This window comes from Frankliniella occidentalis, unplaced genomic scaffold (assembly GCF_000697945.3).
Source record: "Frankliniella occidentalis isolate FOCC.00 unplaced genomic scaffold, Focc_3.1 Scaffold8, whole genome shotgun sequence".
Lineage (NCBI taxonomy): Eukaryota > Metazoa > Arthropoda > Insecta > Thysanoptera > Thripidae > Frankliniella > Frankliniella occidentalis.
The window spans coordinates 215,453-228,825 of record NW_026267138.1 but is presented as its reverse complement, the minus strand read 5'-3'; the positions used below and the strand labels follow the sequence as shown (position 1 = coordinate 228,825).

General features: G+C 48.4%; 1 protein-coding gene across 2 annotated transcripts in view; it reads right to left on the bottom strand.

Annotated features, from left to right (window-relative positions):
• Nucleotides 1-13,373, bottom strand: part of LOC113213078 (protein yellow-like) — a 71,997-nt gene that overhangs the window by 3,532 nt on the left and 55,092 nt on the right. For both annotated transcript variants that reach the window (XM_052275346.1, XM_052275349.1), the window contains 5 exons: nt 6,781-7,065; nt 6,160-6,343; nt 4,790-4,926; nt 3,294-3,612; nt 877-1,060 (listed from right to left, as the gene is read on the bottom strand). In XM_052275346.1, the coding sequence (XP_052131306.1) occupies nt 877-1,060; nt 3,294-3,612; nt 4,790-4,926; nt 6,160-6,343; nt 6,781-7,065 (1,109 nt within the window). The remainder of the gene's footprint in view (nt 1-876; nt 1,061-3,293; nt 3,613-4,789; nt 4,927-6,159; nt 6,344-6,780; nt 7,066-13,373) is intronic.

Below are 13,373 nucleotides of genomic sequence, written 5' to 3'. Positions count from 1 at the left end.
AGAGAGAGAGAGAGAGAGAGAGAGAGAGAGAGAGAGAGAGAGAGAGAGAGAGAGAGAGAGAATTGGGGGAAGCAACAGGGATGTGGGTTGAATCTGAGGGCCAGAGGTATGGACGAGAAAGCAAAAGTAGGGCAAATGCGGGCAGCTGCGTTTCAATCACTTTTCATGCTAACGCGTTTGTGTGAGAGAGAGAGCAAGAGAGCGCACGCGCGTACGCGCGCACGCGGGTGTGTGTGACTACCCCAGTACCCTAGTCTACCGTTTTTGCTCCGGCATCGTTCGGGCTGTTGCGCAGGCCTGCTTGGTACACCCCAAAATACGTTCTTGACTAAAGTACATTTTTTTCTGCTCTTTTCTTGATTGCATCAAAACAGATCAACGCACACGGTGGTGTTGGTAGCTCTCGGCTGGCCGACTCCTGCGGCTAACGGTTAGCCGCTAACCCGCAGGCACCGCCCTGATGAGCTGCCGATCAAGCGGTGGATTGACAGAGAGAGAAAGATGTGAGCGCAGATCTCACACGCTAACGACTGCACGAATGAATGCCTACACAGCAAGACTGTCCTTAAGAGGCGCGGCTCACGGGTTAGACGGACGGCTCCGTCGCGTGCGGGTGCAGGTTAGCAGTTAGCACGTTTCGTTCGTGCCGTCTGGCAAAGCACATCATTACCGCTCAGAACTGACTGACTTCCAGACATTCCAGGGATATAATCACGTCCAATGAGTAATTCAATGATGACTAATTCAATAAGTGACTCACTATCGGTTCGACGTCGAATATGGAAATTACTGTACGTTGATCCGGCTGACAAAATCAGGTACATTCGAAAAGACGTCGACAGATTTTTCACTCGTCTGCTGAAGTAAGACACGCACCTTTCCTCCGCCTCGGCCATCGCCTTGTCCCGGAGCACCCGCGTGGACACGGCGAACTCCCTGTTGCTGGCCAGCGGGCTGAAGAAGAGCGTGCGGAAGCCGTCCTGCTTGGGCGCCGACAGCGCCAGGCCGAAGATGCCCTCCTCGAACCATTGGAAGTTGAGGCCCGCGACGTTGAAGTCACCTTGACGTACACAAATGACAAATGACAACATTATGGACCAAGACCACGCACTCTTTCTCCTTCACTGTGAGCCAATTTCTAATGAATGGGTAATAACGGCAGTGGGCCGCTACGGAAATTACACCTTTGGTTATCCCGACAATTAAACGCCGACCCGATGCAATTACCCGAGTAATTAAACAAAACGTAGAGACGGGGCCGGTTGGTTTTCTGCCGCTACATTTCCTACGGCACGTCATAAGCTGGTCCCTCCCCTGATGAGTCCTGAGTGACACCATAAATTCAAGCGTAGAAAGGAAAATGGGTGTGAGGCCGATCTAAACCACACGAATGTAGCGTAAGAAACATCTATATTGCATGTTCGTAACCGTGAGATTCAGAGAAGACGCCGGAGAACGCGGGTCTGCCTGCTCGATCTACCCAGGCGCAATATAGCCCCTTGGGTAAGCAAACCCGCTCGCACCTTTGTCTTCTCTGAATCACCCAGTACTTATTTAAATTCAATTGCAATAATGGGATCGTACATCCAATAGGTCCACTGATAAATAAAGTGTTCAGCTGACGTGCACATGCAAGCGCTCAACACTATGTTCCACACTTTTCAGTGTTTGAGTAGATATTTGAGTAGTATAAAGTGTTTAACGGTGAAGTTTAACACTTATAAGTGTTGAACACCAGGGTTCGCCACGAACCTTTAGACACTGTAAAGTGTTCAAATTTACTGTTAAACACTTCAAAGTTGTCAAATATCCAGTCAAACACTTAAAATTGTGCAACATAGTGTTGAGCACTTGCACGTGTACGCCAGTTGAACACTTCATTTATCAGTGTCCGTATTACTTAAATTCATTCGACAAAAATAACGGGAGCTCGCCGTCTGCGAGCCACAGAATAGGCCACCCTGCACTACACGCAAGCACTGCAGGCAAGATGTTGCCTACCTACCAGGCGCTATAAGAGTTTGCATATTCATAACGGCGGGGAAGGGGATGATTACCACCACAACCACGCTGTTCTTCGAAAGTCCACTTCCAATCTCAATCGGACCCCCGCACGGTCCACTACATCAACTCACCGAGTGACCCATCTTATTAAAACAATTTGAAGACAGCTTTTCAACTAGAGCTGACAATGCAGTCAACATTAATTTCGTTTTTGATCAAAAGGTTTAAAAGCTAATTTTAAAATTCAAAGAAATACATATTTCCAACCATAAATCCATGAACAGAAAAGGGTAAGTGTCCCCTAGAAGATTATAGATGCAAATTTGCATTTCGTTGTATGGTGCAGCCGCTCGTCAAAAAACACTGACGTGCGTACACAAATAAACAGATAGACGGACTCACGGCGGAGAGACCTGACTCCTCTGCGAATTATTGGTCTGAGCTTCACTGTTCAAAAAATGGTTGTAAACTTACAACGACAGTGAACAAAGTGTCAAAAAACAACATTAATCAAAATCTCGGAAACAAAGTTTCCAACCGAGAGCAGTCACGTTTGTTTTGCTTCATAAAGAGAGTTGTATTGTAACAATTCGGGTGTCCTGTTTTGGAACGAAATGTGTAGCCAACAAAATTGACTTACTCTTTTCTTGTACATGTGCAGCAAATGTATTTGCTGGTATACCAGTAACTAGTTTTTGTTGTCAGTATAGGCCGAATATCACAAGTTTCGAGAGGTTTCAAATGAAGAAAACATTTCTGTTATAAAACATGGAGTGTCATCCCGCAGTGTGTCGTCAGATTACAGTTATTTTTAACAGTGAACTCGCTAAGCGAAAATTCGAGCACAGGAAGAAGTGAAGGCCTACCGTCTCTGGGCCACACACATATATGCACCCTACTTAGTTGCAGAGTCGCCGCGCCCGTTACGTACCCGTAATAATAATTAAGCACTATTATAATTAAGCAATATAATTGTCTGGTCGATGCACCGCGGACTAACGAGCGAGCTGGTGAGGGTTGGTGTGTGTGTGTGAGGCCGTGTGTGCGAGTGCATTTATGAGCGTGTTCGTGTGTGAAAGTGTGTGTGTGTCTCGGCTAATTGGACGCCACTGTCAACACAGAGCTCCAAAACTGAAAACGACAGTGCATGCATAGAGTCTCCCTCGCTCACTCACTCACTCACTCATACTCACTCACTCACTGTTTGCTCCAGAATGATGTACAACAATAAGACTCTCTAGTCTTCTGTACTTAAAACCGATAAATATCAAATATTAAATATCACTCACCCTTGAGCGGGTCGGGCAGGAAGAACCCGTGCTGCGCGCGCCACGATGTGTTCAGCTCCCACGAGTACACGATGAGCCCGTAGCCCAGCTCGTCCGAGGCGTACAGGAAGGTGTCGTCGCACGTCCGCCCGACGTCCACGGCGATGTTGGCGATGAAGGTGTTCTGGTTGGTGTCCTGGGTGCGCAGCGTGTATCGGCGCAGCAGCGTGTCCGTGGTCAGGTCGAACACGAGGATGGAGTAGGGGCACGGGTTCTGCGTCGTGTTGCCGATGCCCACCGTGCCCGTATCCAGGACCCACAGGCGGTCGCACGCGTCGGCCTGAAACACACGATAGAATGTAAATTATTAAAAAAAAAAAAAAACAGCTTAAACAAATACTTCAGGCTTAGAAAACTCCTATACTTTTTGCTCCCAATACAAAATCGGATGAAAGCACAAACTAGGTTATTTTTCGATGCCGGTTCAGATTTTGTTCAGTGCAATAACTTTCCATTAATCTAATTTATCATAACCAATCAGCGCGCCGCGCGCCCGCGCAGTCCCATATCGCCTGACCTGCGTCACATCCGCATGGAGGGGTGACGGATCGACGCTGCGCCATACAGCTTTCGCTCGCATGTAACCCCCCTTCCACCCCGAGAGCCTCGCCCGGACAGCTGATGAAATGTCGCGAGCGCCGCGCCTCGCCCCGGCAGCCGTTTATCATCCGACGCCTTTAATTGAATGCACCATGGCGCGGGCGGCACCACAAAGCGGCAGGCGAGGCCCCGCCTCGAGCTCTGCTCCTTCTCTCTTTCACTTAGTATGTTTCCTTTCCTCCCTTTTGCTTTATTTTGCGCCAGACAGTCGATACTCGACGCCTCCGCGCTGCTGCTCCTCCGCCCGGCAGGTGGGCGCCCACTGCAGCAGACAAGAAGCCCGCGCTTCTCGTTGCCGTCTGTCTGCCGCTCGCTCCCCCAGAAACGAAACCGTCTCTTTGAAGAAACCAACGCAAACAGACCATTTTCACCAGCAATTCCTCTTTTTTTATTCCTTCTTTTGCCTCGCCTCACCCTCCGACTTAGAGCCTCGTGCTGTTCACAGAGGCAGCAGACGGAGTCGTTTGTGTCAGGATATTATGAGCAGCCGCCTTTTAACACATTGAAGAGTCCACAATGCGGTTGCGCTCTGCTTGCTTTTCCAACGCAACACATTCCGCCAACAATAATCAAACCAACGCTTGAAGCTTGTTTGGTTTTACAGCGGTGTCGAGCAGAGTGCGAACCATGAGTAAATCCGCGTTTTATCTCCCTAGCATGCCCGCCCTTCCATCCCGGGGGCTCAAATGGCACAATGCATACATTACAAGTTTAAAACGTCATCAGTGACATCGTGTTGGCTCTTTGCATGTCGATCAACGCCTGTTATATACGCGTGACATCGCATCGCTCATATCGTCGATATCTCGTCTGATACACACACACACGCGACGAGGACCCGATAACGACTCGCGTACCTTGATGCGGTACGTGGTGGTGATGCCCGTGCCGCAGTTGCCTTCGATGTTGGTCTTCCAGTCGGGGTACGGCACGAGCCGGGGAGAGTCCCCGTAGCTCTGCGAGAGCGAGATGTAGTTGAGCGTCGACGGGATTCCTGTGATGACATAAAAAAACGCGTGCAAATTTTTCATATCACATCACATTTTTCAATTTACCACATCAGTTTGCTAGAAGGTGATAACTGCGCGCCTGTCGCTGGAACAGCAGCAAAATAAACATGTGAATGTTTTCACGGACAGGGTGGATGGGAGAACATTAATAAATGATGGTCTGTCAAGAGAGAACGTTGAAATCGGCGAACATGTAAATTGTATCATTTCTTTCCACGACTTTTAGGAATCATTATTTTTACACACTTTTATGCATTCATCAGTACGAAATCATGCAGACGAAACGTCGCGGTTTAGCCCACTCACTCACATGTACTGATTTATCTGTAGTAGCTTTTAAAGGTTTTTACGCATCAGGAATACTGACAAACGGTAATTTTACAATGTCTCGTTTTTTTAGGGAAAAGGGAAAACTTAAAAGGTCTCCCATGTTTCGGAAGAGTCCTCCGATCTCGCCTCAGATTTTGAAGAATCTTCTCAATAAATGAGGAAAATCCCACATTTCTTGAGGAGACCTACTCGAAATCTGAGGAGTTTTCGCCAAACCAGGGGAGTTCCTCAAAGTTTTCCGTTTTCCCTCAAAAAATGAGACATTCTTTTTACTGTGCAAGGGGTGAAAAAAAAAATTTTAACAGGAGGAGAGTGTCCGTTTGCACGAAAACATACTAGTAGAGGACCATGTCCGACAACACTCTTAGAAAAATGGAAGCAATAACGATGTTAGGAATTTCTTTTTCTGACAACGCTGAGGATACAGCAACAGAGGACAGTCCCAGCTAGCAGGAGTGGCGTGAATTAGTAACGGCTCGGAGGCTGGGAGGGGGGAGCGTCTGACCGACACACGTCCACAGTATAAAATGAGCATGGGGGCGTCGCCGGCGCCAACCTGAGTGCAGCGCAGCAAAGCCTCTTCCGGACCTGTTCAGGACATCTCCAGGACATCTGCAGGAGCAGCTGACAGAGACGTGGGGATGGAGAAAGGAGGAGAGAGTCCAAGGAAGGAGATCCAATATTTACATCATTCTGGTTTCTGCGGCTAGGAAATAGGGTAACTGTATATGTATAAAAGCGCTGGGCAGGGGTCAGCACACTTCAAAGCTCTGCATGCTCCAGAGCAAACCCACAAGGGGGCCTTGAAAAACAATAAGAGAAATCTTTTTGAACACAAAAGCAACACATTTTGCAAGAAATTTTCCTCTTTGGGTCGAAGAACTCACCGGCGCGCCACCGGGGCACGGTGACGAACAGCTTGTCACCCCAGACCTCGATGCCGACGGGGAGGTTGTTCTCTGGGATAAAGCCTCCCGTCTGGAGCGCCACTTGTCGACTGCGCTCGTCCGGGAAGGCGAAGTCGAGCGAGCGCCAGCTGAAGCGCTCCTGTAGCTTTGAGACCTGCACCGCCTGTTGTGAATACCCAGAAAAGCCTGAATTGATTTTTCGTGGACTTGGTTTTGTCAAGGACAAGGTAAAAGTTAGTCAATATGATTAAAAGTGAAGTGATATTTGAAAATATAACAGCAAAAGGACACCGTGAATTACGGTATTGGGAACTTAATCGTAAAATTACATCTAACATTTAACATTTTAAAATTACATTTGAGAGTTAAGCTAGTAAAATTAAAGTAAAACATTTAACACTGCAAGTTGATCAAGATTTCTCAAAGGAGATACTTGTATATTAACGTTTTTAAAAAAACACTTTTTTGACCGTATACGGCTGTGAACAATTTCACTTTCAAATTAAAATTGTGAAAAATATTGAAATTTTACGAAGACGTATTTCCCAATGCATGGGTAACATTTGCGTTTACCGCATATTAAGTCAAAGGATTTCTCACCGCGTTGCCGGCGGCGAGCTGACGAGGGCGGGCGGGCAGGGCGGGTGGCGGCGAGGGCGCGACCGGCCCAGGTACGACGGGCAGGGCGCCGAAGAAGGGCTGCACGGAGGCAGGCTGCGCACTCAGCGGCAGGTCCGCGGGGTGCCTGGTGTCGGGCGGCGGCTGCTGGGCGTGCAGCAGGTGCAGCAGCTGGCCGCGCGCCGTGTATACGGACACGGGCTCGGCGGCGGCGGCGGCCGCTACCAGTAGCAGCAGCATCGCAGGGGGCATTGTGGTCAGGTCGGCCTACGGAGAGAAATAGCCTTCTTAGCAGACGCAGGTGTAGTATTATATGTTCTTGGTGGCATTGCACGTGAGAAACGGCGCCGATGGCGTGGAGGGGGACTCCACCGGAATGTATCGTGCCAACACCCGGCGCTCGACAACAAGCTCATCAGCGTGCATCTGAGTGCCAGGACGGTCGCCAAACCAGGCGTGATAAAGGGGAAAGGCGGGGGTTGGCGCCCCCTCCACTCCTCCCCCCTCGCCGTGGTCTCTAGAGGGCCGCCTGAAAGGTAGGCAATTTGCGCCACAAACACTCTGAATGGCAACCGACAGCGCATAACTCCCTGGCAGGCGGACTTTAATCCGCGCCTGTGCTGAACCGACTCAGCGGCGGACCCCTGACAATGTTGTGCGCTTGCCGTGCTGTTGGTGAAGGCGCCGAGGAACGAGAAGTGTGGGTTTCGTTCAAACATTTACGCATCGCTTTCATTTCTCGCTCGGATTCCTTGGAGTAATAGCTCGGGTTCGGGCAATGAATTGCAGCGTAGCAGGACACCTTTGTCACATCAAACAAAACGCCCAATCACGAGTGTTTGCGAGTAGGGAGAGAGGGGGGGGGGGGGAGATCAGCTCAGGAACGGGCGAGGGAAACAGATGAAAGTTTGAGAATAAATGGCATGCAGGCAAGACCCAACTACGGTAATCAGATACTGCCTCAGCTTGTCACTCCAGTCTCTGCTTAAAAAAAACAAAAAAACAAAAAAAAAAAACACTTTCAGTTTTCAACCTGCAGTTGCACACTTATAAGTGTCGGACACTTGCGCACTTAGAGTGTAACCTACCGTTCCACATACCCAAGCGCACACGCATCTTATTTCTACAAATTAAATTTCTCGTTTTGACATTTTTGCCCGCTGCGCGTTGTGGTGGCGCATGAGGGGTGCACAGACCGCGGCGGACAGACGCCCGAGCCGTCGAGCCCCGGGCGATCAAACCCAAACAATATCATCACCCTGATTAAATAATTTCACCCCCGGCCGATTCCCGACCAGCAGCCCTGGGCGTATGCGCCGCGTGCTCCAGTAATCAAAGAGACCGCTCCACTCCACATGTCGAAAACCGCACACTGCCCGCCCGCCCCCTTATGCCCACCTACCGACCAGAGCCCCCTAAATCCAACCGAATCTCCTCCCCGCTCTCCGCACGCGCACTGACGCGGGCTGGTCTGGTGCTGCCCTGGGATGTGCCCCGTGTGCGTCGATGCGCACTCGGCCAGCCCCGACCGGGTTTGCAAGCGGTTTGTTGGGTCCAATTGGGCTGGCTGCAGTAATTGGAGTGAGTCCCGGCGCTGCGGCCACCGGTATAGAGGTGCACTGCGCAATGCACAGCAAAGTGTGTGAAAAGTTTTAACTGCACTACCAATGGTGCTGCTGTTTCAAATGTGCAATTCAACTTGTGCCGGCCACATTCCTAAAATAACGGCAAGGTTTTTGTGTAGGATACGCTGCCCTGTGCCCGACAGTTCTTCTTTATAAATGTGTCAACTGCCTGTGGCACTTGTAATTGTAAAAGGTTAACACCTACTTGGTAAATGTACGCCAAACCACGTCTCGCGTAACAGGCTTCGCGATGTCTCACAAAACAATGTTATAAGACGCCGCGATGCATCTGAATTTTCGTACGTAGGCCAATGTGCTCTTGTGCATCATCTTTTTTCGGGAAATCCTAAAATTATCCCCAGTTTGTATGCGGGGATGCCAGTTTGTATTTGGGCTGAATACAAATTGGTGATAATTCTAGGATTACCCGGAAAAAAATGTTTTTCGAGAAATTGGACTTACCCCCAATACCCAAAATATCAAACTGAGCACGAACTTTTATGGGCAATCGTTAAGTATACATTCAACGATGAAAATCCAGTTTGAAAATTTTGAACCGATTCGGGAATTTACACTTGTATGAGTTCCCTTGTAAGTACAACTTATTGTACTTCCAGGCAGGATTTTATAGGGAGGTGGTGTATTAGATTCAAAGGGGGAAGTTTAGGGGGGGAAGCCATACCAGGTAGTATTTGGTACAGGTAGCGCTCAGGAGGCATGGGGCTCGCTAATCCCTCTCCGCGCTGACCAATCATTGGGTGACAAGGAAAGTGGTTTCCCCAAGGGGAGGGTTTGTGGCCACCTGACTCTATTATACCTTACGGAAGGGGGTGCGACCCCCTGCCCCTACCCCCGGTCTAGCAAGCTCTTAGGAAGTCAAAGATAGGTAGGCCATTAGACCTGTGAAAACACCTTAAAATAGGCAACCCAGTAAGTCGCCCCCTCCACCGGACCTAAAACCACGTCTGTGTAAATCCGCACAGAAAGATTTGTATCTGATGAAGATGGGCGCGCGCGAGGACACATCTAACCCAGGGGCAAAAATTGTCACGCCCCACTTAGTGACACCAAGGCAAATACATTATTTATCAGTTTTTTCTCGTATACCCCGGGAGTGCTGCAGTTGTTACTGCAGATCAGATGCAGAACAAAAGAGTTCTGCTGCAGATCAAAAGAGCTTGTTGTTAAAGCTGCAGAACTTTCGCTTCGCATTTTAAACTGGCGATTTACTACACACTAAGATTGGAAGGGTATCCTTTCCGGTCCTTCTCCATTTAGTGCGTAGTCAGTGCGATGACGTGTTCCAAACATACTCGAATAGGCTTACCCGGCCGCTTCTCTCGCACTCGGAAAATTCATGACAACCAACTTTGCCTCCCACCCCCAACCCATCATTTTGTCTTTCGCTATCGTGCCCGCGGGATGAGGCATGGCAGCGTGTTGCTCGATAGTAATTGACAGTCTAACAGATTTGGGACGATCGGCTTTGCGCACGCCGCCGTAGTGCGCTTCACCCGGACTGGGCGATGAAAAAGCAGTGGAAAACACTCCACGGCTCCACGGCATAATGAGACCAACAAGTGAGTCATCGACCGGTCCAACGCCCCCGGCAAGTGCCGCTGCCACAGCTCGAGCGTCAATATTACGCTTATTTACGTCACTCATTTGCAAGGAGGCAGTCAAACGGAGAAATTTTACTGACTGCTCTCTCAATTTCCCTGACTGTCCCTGACTTTCCCTGACCATTTTCTAATTCCTGACATTTCCTGACTTTCACGATCTGTAACAACCCTGGACCCACAAGTAGACCAAGAACGCGTCCAAAAATCTCGGGGGATGAATTATCCAATGGGAGCTGCTCCCATGGGATCCCATCCATGGGAATTTCGGCCCGAGATCGGCTTTCTTCTGCAAATCGGTAGCATTATGTGGCAACCGGGCAATTATATTCACCAACCCAACGGTGTAGTCTAGAGAAAGGAGGGGGTAGGGGGGCAGTGTCGCCAGAGCGATGGAAGTTTCCACCAGTGCCGCTGACCTTTCACGTCCGAATGTTACATTATTGCACTAGTATATGTCCGTAAAGTCCAGGTGCCAGGCGTTCTGCCTGACATGGTGTGGCCTCCTTTCCTCATACTTGTCCGATCGCAGCCGCGAAAGAAAAGCAATCACATTAGTTCACCACAATTTAAATCAGGGGCAGAAAGTGAAGGCGGGGATAGTGGTGATAGTATGTAAGTGAGCATGGTTCTGGTTTTGGACTCATCGAATATATTTCAACTATAGTGCGATAACGTGTTCCAGACATACTCGAATAGGCGTACCCGGCCGCTTCTCTCGCACTCGCACCCATATATGGGTTGAATTACGGTTGATATATAATTTTCTTCTTCACGTTAGTTTTAGCGAGTACATTTCAGCCTATAGAGTAAAAGTAACTTAAAAGTGATCTGTCATTGTCATGGTCCTTATCATCCCTTACCTTGACTATTTTTTACTCTTTCAAAATGTGCTTGAGGGAGAGTTTCTGATCCTCAAATTTTGGCCAGTGATGTGGCTGTTTTGTTGTGAATAATTGTTTCCAGTTCTTTTTTGTAAATTGTTTGTAATATTATTACTTATTCATTGTAACATCACTTTCTTGTAAGTTGATCACACATTTTCCATCTTGCATAATGTTTGTTTTTCGAAAAGAGCATGCAATGTAATTTACGTTTGTGCTTACATTGTCTGATATGTGCTTTGATTTTTTATTTGATTTGATACGATGATTTGCATTGCTTAATTATATTCGAAAAAAAAAGGCATTAAACAATTTCTTTTTCATTTATCTCGTATTCCCACACTTAAAATTTGGCTGGCGTCTTTAGACGCCTAAAGACGTCTAAAGACGTTATAACAAGTTTAGGCGTTCAAAGATACCAAAATTTTACGTTGTCTTAGGGAACATTAAAACTTGGCGTCAAAAGAGGCCTTTTAGTTTTCAGCGAATACACGCATTAATCGACCAGGAAGAAATTCGCCTTTCGGTGAAATGTCACCGTGGACTGGCCGTTAGTGCCACGAGGAACTTCAGACCCAGAGGTGAAATAGCTGAATTCTCAGTCCACAGATGTTTTAATTGTGCTAAGGCAGCACTATTAAAATGATACATTTCAAAAAGACTTGTGTATTGCCCTCGTATTGTGTTGTTTGTAATGACGACCGCCCGATAAGGTTCCCATACAGAAACCTAGTTCATGTGTCGGCTGTCCAGACTACTACACGGGACCCCAGAAGTGTCAGCTCGGTGCTACCTGAGGTGTGCGGTGCGGTCTGCTCTGCGGCGCGGGCATCGGCAGCCCGCTGTCCAACCCCTGTCCGTGCTGTCCACCAGCCTAACCCCAAATAACACTTTTCATACCGTCCCAACCGCAGCCCGCCCGCTCTCCATATAAATCCTTCGCTCGACACTTCTGTCCGGGCCTGACGGCACGTGGGGCCCGGGCCGCAGCGCCCAACCAGTTGGGACAGAGTTTCTGACGCGTGGCTGCTTTTCCTTACCGCAAAGTTCCCCTCCGCGCTGCCGAAAGGTATAAATCAGCGTCATATCGTGAGGCGGCAGGCGGGCGGGCAGCGGCACTGGCGAATGAGGTCTGTCTGTCCGCCATACGCTGCCCGCCCGTCCGCTCACGTACCGTGAAAAATGCCGGCGGCGGCGGGGAATGAAATTGGTGCGGAGCAGGTGAAGAGCGCTGCGGCGGCGAGGCGCCACTCGGACAGAGAGGGAAAGACAGAGACAGAGAGGAGAGGGGAGAGGGGGAGGGGGGTGCAGCGGCGGTAGGAAATGGCGCCCTGTAATCTGGAGTCTCAAAGTGGGTGCGACAATTTACACCCAAACACTCTCGATTTTTGAGTTAAGTTACGTGTAAATTAAAAATTCGCGAACTAACCAGTAATTCCTAGTTCGAATGTATTCTGATATCTTGCAAAATAAATTGTCCTCGCAAAGAAAAATACTCAGTCTCCGCGCAATCCAAAAAATACTTAAGTCTAGTCAAAATTTAAGGTTTTATTTGCTAAAAACCTCAATCAAGAATCGATCTGGAAAACAAGATTGTACTACCTTAAGAATAAGGCTGCGTTCTAATTTTCTCTGTTATATTGATGCCATTTGTTTATGACCTGCTTGCCTTTGCAATCTTGTAATTCGCTGGCCTAGCAAGATGGAGGAGGAGAAGAAGCGAGCAGAGCGGCTGGCGGCCAGTATTGTTGGGCAGGATAGGGCTAGCCTGGTGCAGAATTGTGAAAGTATTCAGTATTTGAGGTATCACGCTACGGGCAAAAAAACACGTCGTTACAAGTTGCAAGCATTGTACAGTGCTATTGCCAGCTGATGGTCTTGAGAAATCTGGTATTCACACTCTAAATCTTTTACAAAGAATTTGTTCGTATAATGCAAAGAATTCTTTGCAACCGTAATATACAGGAAATTTCCTTGTATTACAAGAAATTTCCTTGTATTACACAAAAATTTTCTTTGTATTACAAAGTTTTTTCTTTGTGTTACAAAGAAAATTTGGCTTTGTATTACGGTTGCACAAAATTCTTTGTAATACAAGAATTTTCTTTGTAAGAATTTAAGAGTGCAGCTTTGAAAATGAGATTGGCTTAACGTTCGCGCTACCCTGACATTCATGGTCATGTTCTAGACAAGTTATAGACTAAAATGACAACGACGACTGTTGGTCGCTACAAGGATCTTGTCAACACAGATGGGGAACCTACGCACTGGGGACGTGCCTCTTCTTCCCTCCGCTTCAGCTCCGTCTTAGTGGTCAGTACGTAATAGGTAATATCGGGCAGGAATCATCCTCCACCGAGGCCCCACAATAAATACTGCACGATGAGCTGTTTGCCGGTCAATAAGCCGTGCCTCGAGTCGTTCTCCTCCTCCCCCCCCCCTCCCAT